General features: G+C 45.9%; 1 protein-coding gene across 1 annotated transcript in view; it reads left to right on the top strand.

The window, feature by feature from the left end:
- The window catches only part of LIPG (lipase, endothelial), a gene marked incomplete at its 5' end in the record, with an annotated part of 8,202 nt that extends 2,220 nt beyond the window's left edge, over positions 1 to 5,982 (top strand). The window contains 6 exons of the mRNA XM_009697920.1: positions 1,034 to 1,258; positions 1,713 to 1,955; positions 2,241 to 2,361; positions 2,937 to 3,155; positions 4,087 to 4,179; positions 5,793 to 5,982. Coding sequence (XP_009696222.1) covers positions 1,034 to 1,258; positions 1,713 to 1,955; positions 2,241 to 2,361; positions 2,937 to 3,155; positions 4,087 to 4,179; positions 5,793 to 5,814 — 923 coding nt within the window. The remainder of the gene's footprint in view (positions 1 to 1,033; positions 1,259 to 1,712; positions 1,956 to 2,240; positions 2,362 to 2,936; positions 3,156 to 4,086; positions 4,180 to 5,792) is intronic.
- Positions 5,983 to 7,517: the final 1,535 nt, after the last annotated feature.

The following is a 7,517-nucleotide window of genomic DNA, read 5'->3' as shown; positions in this document are numbered from 1 at the left end:
TCTCCTCACATGAGAAAATGTCTGAATTTTAAGCCCCAAATGTAAGGGGGGGGGGGGTGTGTCAGTGAAAAACCTTTCAGAAGACAACCTGCTCTTGAGCTTGTTTGAAGTTAAATGTGGGTTCAAAACAAGTCCAGCTCAAGCTCTTACTATCCAAATTCTAAGCTTCTGAATGATACTGGTTTTGTAATTAGAGCTCATAAACTAATGGAAATAGGAGCTATTGGGTGCTGTTCGTCCCATGGGATATTTGGTAAAGAGAAATAAAAAACAACCCAACCCTTCATTCTGAAAATATCTTGAAGAGAATGCTTCTGACTCCAGAGGAAAGCTGATTTCAACATGTGAGAACTTAGGGCACGGCACAAGGAGTTGCATTGAGTGTTTAAATCTGACACTAGCGGTGAGAATTCCTCAGGGCCTAGCAATAACTATCTGTATTTAGTTAAGCAGGAAAAAAAATCACCTAACAGTCAAGTTGGGGAAGGGCTCAGGAGCACAGGTTCAGGTTGGGGGTGAGGCTTAGAGGTTAACGGAACATCCCAAACCCATCATGGGATCTTAGATGCCAGGGATTACCTGCCTGCTGCTTAAACTTGTATTAGTCCCTCCATATGTCCAGTCTGAACATAGACTAAATGTCACCAAGGCAGCTTTGGCTACCAGCAGTCTCTGTGGGGTGCCAGACCTCTTCTGGTGTTCAGTCATCTGCTACCTCTTGAAGTCTCTCTTCCCTGTGACCTAGCAAAGACTCATTGCTTCCAACAGGCAATCAGAAGTCATCGCTGTAGAGCAGACTGGTGCTAGTACGGGGTTGTCTCGCACCAAAAGTGGTATGGGACATCTTCACTTGTTCCCTCGAGGAGCCCCTGGTGAAGAAGATCTTGGGTGACAGGATCAGCAATGAGGCAGGGACTCTCTGTGTAGCACCTGGTTAGGAGGAGGGCTGCTAGCAGCAAGGCTCCTGGCTATACTCTGTGTGAAATAACCCAGTTTCTTACCTAGCGTCTTGCATATTTGTCGCCAACACCAGGCTTGGATCCAGCTGGCCCTATGTTTGAAGGAGTGGACCCTAGCAAGCGCCTCTCCCCCGATGATGCGAACTTTGTGGATGTCCTTCACACCTACACAAGGGAGACCCTAGGTGTTAGCATTGGGATCCAGATGCCTGTAGGCCACGTTGACATCTACCCCAACGGGGGAGACTTCCAGCCTGGCTGTGGTTTAAGTGATGTCTTGGGAGCCATTGCCTATGGGAGTAAGTTCTCATTACTTATTTTGCCTCTGGTCAGTGTAGACTCCTCACAAATAGACTTGGGTTGATGCTGGGGGATCATCTGATTTACAAGAGCAGAGGAAACTACTTTTTCCTCCTAAACTGCCTGTAATACTGGAGATAGTTGCTAAAAACTAGACCTGCTTTTAATTCTGAAGTAGCATGTTCTCGCTCTAACACCTGATCATAAACTATGGTCTTCTTATGCTGGGTCTAGAATCCTCTTTAAAGCTCTCTTCATGGTAGAGACTAAGCCTACGGTCCTCTTCAAGTGTCTTCCACTAACCTCTTGAGTTGCTAGTTTGAAAAAACGGTCAAGATTGGCCATGGTCAACTCATGTTGGGCTACAACAAGGCAGAGCTCGCTATATGTTACCAGCTGCTGGGGCGACAAATGCTTAAACAAAACGTATCCCTTGCAACTCTGCTTCTCTAGCGATTGGTGAAGTTGTTAAATGTGAACACGAGCGGTCTGTGCACCTCTTCGTGGACTCCCTCGTGAACCAAGATAAACAAAGCTTCGCGTTTCAATGTACCGATTCCAGTCGCTTCAAGAAGGGCATCTGCCTGAGCTGCCGGAAGAACCGCTGCAGCGGCATTGGCTACAATGCCAGGAAAACACGGAACAAAAGAAACAGCAAGATGTACTTAAAAACAAGAGCTGACATGCCGTTCAAAGGTACGCTTTCCCTCTTTGAAGGAGCATAGTCTCATCTCTAAGAGCAGACTCCCAAAGTCAATGTTGGGGAAGATGTAGAGCCCTCCCCAGAGCGAACCTGCTGTTGTCGTTGTGTAAATGTCAACTTTGTAATCAGTGAGGGCAGGAAAAAGCGATCAAGGGTGTCTCAATAAAAAAAAAAAGGGTCTAGCCTTCGCCGGCCGACACTGTTTCAAAGAGGGATGCTGAGCAATGTTGTCTCTCAACAAAGTTGGTTCCATCTAGGCTCTCCTTGTGTCTCTCCAGTCTACCATTATCAGATGAAAATGCATGTCTTCAGCTACAAGAGCTTGGGAGAGGCTGATCCCACTTTCTCCGTCACCCTTCATGGCACCAACGGAGACTCTGAACCTCTCTCTCTAGAAATGTAAGTAAGCTGGCCTGTTGTTTTTACCTAAGTGAGACGGCCACTGGGATTAGACAAGGTGGCATCATTCTTTTTCCTCTGGCAACGCTAGCATTGCACCTGAGCCTAGCAGCCTCACTTCATCACTATTCAAAAAAACCTTTCATCCAGTAACACTTAATTATAGTTTATTGTTGAGAAAGCAATTTGTGTCCAGTCCTCTACATATTAGCCTTCACGGCTCATTAGTGAAGCACTTTGTTTTGCATTTCCCCTCTGCCATTTGGATATAGTCTGAAAGCACTCATATCTCTGGAGGCATTGTTGACCTCCTTTAGCCTCTCCCAGAAGAAACACAAGGCATGAAATTCACTTTTAAGCTGTGGGAGGATGGCTGAGCCAAATACACGATGCATTGTATTGAACCAGCTATCCAAGCTCACTTTCTTTAGCGTAATCAGTAATTGACTGGTGACAGTTGAACGTGGAGCTCTTGATAAGCTGCGAAGGGCTCTGTTTAACTTCGTGCATGGAATGAATGAGCATCTGGCATGCTTCCATAAGGAAGAAATGTTGAGTCTCTGTTTGTCTTTCAGGCTTGATCAAATTGGCCTAAACGCTACTAACACCTTCCTGGTCTATACCGAAGAGGACATGGGTGAACTTTTAAAAATAAAGCTCACCTGGGAGGGAACATCTCAGACGTGGTACGATCTATGGAAAGAGCTGAAGAGCTACTGGTATCGGCCTGTGAAGTCTACCCAGGAGCTGCACATCAGACGTATACGTGTGAAATCTGGGGAGACGCAACAGAGGTAATAATTGTGTTAGACTGCAGGTGAGCTGACTCAAAACTTCAATCAAAAGGAGAAACATTCAGAATCCAGCAAGAAAAGTTGGGGTTTTGAACTCAGTTGGTATCCTGAACTGTCTTTCGTTTTTAGTGTTACCAGCCAATGCTCCCTCGTGGTGGTGGGGAGTGGGTTACTTCCCAGCATAAGGTCGCAAAGTAGGCTTTAAGCAAACCTAGTCACAGCAGATCAGATCTGAGATGTTCTTTTGCTTTATTTAGCTACTGTGACACTGTCTCGCCTGCCCCTTGGGGTCTAAATTAGCCTACCTCAAGATGGTTTAGATCATACCTGAAGGGTTAAAGCACTGACAGCGCCAAAAATACTGAAGCATAGATAGTCATGACTATTATTTACAGGCATAATGTGCTGATTTGGCACAACAAGCTAGACCTAAAACTGCAACTGGTAACATGGTGACACCAACTCCTTAAGCACCATATTGCTCCTTCTGAGATCTCTGTAATTGGAACGCTACCTGAGCGACCGACAAGAAGTAAAGCTGCCAAGCACGTAGCACCGCACTCCCAAATCTTGTCTTAGTGTTGTTCTGAAGGAAACCCAGATCCATCAAAGGACAGCAGTTGATATTGACAACTTCCCACATTTCTCAGAGCTTTAAATGAGCATCACCTATCATCCCTGAGGTATTCTGCATCCTCATTTCTACAATCTATGAAACATAGGGGTCGTAGAAGCAAAGATCCCCAAATAAAATATTAAAGCGGGAAATCAAACAGCCATTCAACAGGCTAACGCTGTATCAAGATGCTCTGCGGGAAGGATGTCAAATCAAACAACTTGTCCTAGAATTAGCTGCAGTCCATACTGCATGTTATTTGTTAGTCGTGGAGCCAACGGGCACCTTCTCTTGACTTCTGATTCCTCCTCCTAGGTTTGCTTTCTGTGTGGAAGATGCCCAGCTAACCAGTATATCTCCTGGCAAAGAGCTCTGGTTTGTGAAGTGCACAGAGGAATGGCAAAAAAGGTAGGGAAAATCAGCTAAGAGAAATCCTGTCTGATGCCTGTGGTTGTGCTGGGATGAGTGGAGCCATTTTTTTGTTAGACTCCTGGAACTTCATTTTCTTTAAAATAAAAATAAATTCTAGCCCAAGATTCCCAGCTATTAGACTTAGTTTTCATGTGTGCCTTAACTGTCACTAACGAGGTGATATTATCCTCGCTTCTGATCTTGGTTTGTCGTCTTGCACCTTTACGTGCTTACTGCCAAATTGGTATAACACAATCTTTGGGCCTAAAGAACCTGTCTGCTTGCTGTCGTGGTAGATGCTAAAAATGAGGTGCTACCGACACCCAAGATCCATGCAATAGTGGAGAGCTAATTAGAGGCATCTATTAACTGCCCTGTAAAAGGAAGGAAAGCTGGGAGTGCAGGGGATTGCCCCAAAGATCTTTGCAGCCTGGTAGAGGATCTTGAGCTGCCAAATAATCTCTTGATTAAAGTTTGAGCTCAACTGTATGAGCGAGACACAGCCTAGGACTTGCCATGGTGTTACAGTACTGACTTCTACTGCTTCATCTCTGGCGATGCTAATCTCTTCTGGTTCACGAGGGCACAAACTCAGCCGTTGCTGGAGCATCTCAGCCCTGCTTAACCTCTGGGGGACTTTCCAGCCACCTAGGATCAGTCCTCAGAGCATGACTTCCAGTAAGTCTGGTCCCAGCAGTGACAGCTTGATTGCTTCAGACTGCCTTTAGTCATGTTTGGAATGAATCCCTCTTCATTTGACTAAACGATAGTCTCCTTCAGATGAAGCCCAGCCTTTCGGCCTCTCTTAAATTTCAATTTGTAAACTTAGAGCTTTGTCATTTCCAATCCGGAGAGAAAGTACTTGTTAGGGCTAGCAAAGCCCCGTGGAAGTCATGCTTTGCGCAACCCTCTTGGGCGGCAGAGCTCAGCTCAGAAATTAGAGCTGGTACTGTTCCAGGTTTAGCAGAAACCAGCTAGCTGCGCTACGTAGAGTAGCAAACAATTCTGTGAATGAAACCGCTGTGCAAAAACTTGTTGCTCTGCCACAAGTCTTGAAAGAGCACGTAAATATTCCTGCAGGTACAACAAAAGGCTGTTCCGATATGCTACTCGGTAACCCCCATAAAACAGAATTGCTGGCAGATGTGCCCTTCCTGCTTACTCATGGAGTACAAGCTCTTGCACAAGGCAGAGGAGCAGATCTGAGCTCCAACACACTACAGTTTCTAGGAAATGAGTCTTCCTCCCAGAGATTCACGAGCAATTACTTTGCTGTTCAGCTCTCCGTTCCTGCCAAGTCACTGGAATATTATAGTTCCCTGCTTGGAGGTTGAGTCTGCAAACATCTGTCCACCTTGAGTGGATCTGAACAGGCAGAGTCTAGCGTCAAGACCTGTCATTTCTGTTTGCAGCCTGCTTGCGTGCATAATGTCTGCTTCGGGCTCTCGTTGAGTAGCTACTGGGCAAAGTGCTGCTTCGACAGAACAAAATACCAACCTGTACTGTCTAAACCTGTCCTTAGTGTCCCGGAGTTTCTCAGGAATGCTTTATTAGTCCTCTTAACTTCCGCATTTAACTAGATATTTTTCCCCTGCCTCTGCTTTTCTCAGATCTGTCTCAAATGTGCTCTGAAGACTTCTCCAAAGACTCACAAGCGAGCAACCTAGATGCCTGAAGACCACACAGGTGGCAAGGTGCTCTGGCAAAAACCTGGCTCAGTAGCACTTAAAGCAACTAGCTCTTCAGGACAAAACATCTTGGATCAGATGCAAGAAACCGAGGAGCAATTGATGGACTGTGATCCTAGACCTAGAATAACTAAAACTACATTCTCCCTTCCCCAAGGAAGGTTTGCGCATTTAACCTTGCCTTGACCTGTTACACGCTGCATTTCCTGCCCCGTTCCCATTAACCAGGACTACGGATGAGATCTTCACAGATCTAGACCTCAGCAATGATCTTCTGGTCTGCCCGCCAGTGGAGTTGAGAAGATATCCGTGCTAACTCCCCAAACTGTTGGTGACAGAGCTGCCAAGAAGCATTTAGCATCTAGCGTAGGAGTTACCGTGGGTCCCATAGCACTGTGGGAAGAGGAGAGGAGCACAGGTCAAGTGTGCGGGGTTGTTCAGGGGAGGGGTGGGAATAAGAACAATGCCACTTAACTTCCAGTTGTCCTTTGCTTGCCTTAAAAATAATCCGTTCTGTGTCTGGCTGATACTGAAATCTCTGTGTCTTACCTTATAAGAAGGTAGCGCTCCGTCCTCCCTGTACCTAGGGCAGAAACACGGCGCCGATGGCAGGTGATGGTGTCGGCAGCTGCTCCGTCCCACGCGTTCACCTCTTCATAAGAGGCAAAGGGCAGCTGCCCTTCTACTGACCGTAGCAGAGGAGGAAGGTAACGAACCGTACTACTTCAGGAGAGCTTTGCACCGGTCCTTTTAACTACTGAGAATGAGTTCGCCTCTGTTCAGATGCTGTTGTAGTACCAGTGCTTAATTAAGACCTTATTTTCCGGCAAAGTATTGAACCGGGCCAAACGGATGACATCCTACCCTCATTGCCACAACATCCCGGCTGGATTCCCTGGTACCAGGTGAACTTGGCTTTGCTCCGAGTTTGACAGGTCCTACAGCTCTCCTGTGTGCTACAGCAGAGTGGACCTTGTCAGAGGTGAACTAGATTTTTTTTTTTTAATTTTTTTTTCTCTCCTTTTTGGAAGGAGACTTAGTGTAACAACTCTTGAACTTTTGGCATGCAGAAAGGCAATCTCAAAAAATGGTGTTGCCAGATGGTGCACTGAGTTCTGAAGACTTAGCAAGTCCTTCTGAGGCCTACAATTCTCCAAGTTTTTGTAGAGCTTCAGTCCAACCAAAGCAAGCACAGTTGGAGATTATTTTTTTTTAATCATGGTTTTATGCAAAGGCTTCAATAACTGAAGCCTTTGGTAAGTATCTGTGACTTGTCACCATGCCATGCTTAGAGTGGTTTCAAAGCCCTATTTGTATATTGTGGTTTTTGTATGACTTAAAACATAATTTATTTCTGATATTGTACATATGTAAAGTTTTAAGCGTTTTGCTTTCGAGTAACAGTTTTTATAAGCCTTCAGACAAACAATAAAGGGCTTGGTAAAAATCGGTGAAGTCTTGTTATTGATCTACCACAAGCTTTGATGTGCCTTGCCAGAACAACGGCGTGCGGCCATCTCCTCCCTCTCCCGCAGGTCACTTGGACCAGCAGAAAGAGGACGAGAAGGCAGAGCAGCAGCCAGGTAGGTGCTGGCAAGCAGGTCCCCTCATCCAGCACCCTCCTTCCATGTCCTCTCCAGGATGATG

Source organism: Cariama cristata, unplaced genomic scaffold (genome assembly GCF_000690535.1).
Source record: "Cariama cristata isolate BGI_N322 unplaced genomic scaffold, ASM69053v1 scaffold20790, whole genome shotgun sequence".
In the NCBI taxonomy this organism is placed as follows: Eukaryota; Metazoa; Chordata; class Aves; order Cariamiformes; family Cariamidae; genus Cariama; species Cariama cristata.
Note: the sequence above shows the minus strand (reverse complement) of the source record. Positions and strands in the feature narration are given on the sequence as shown.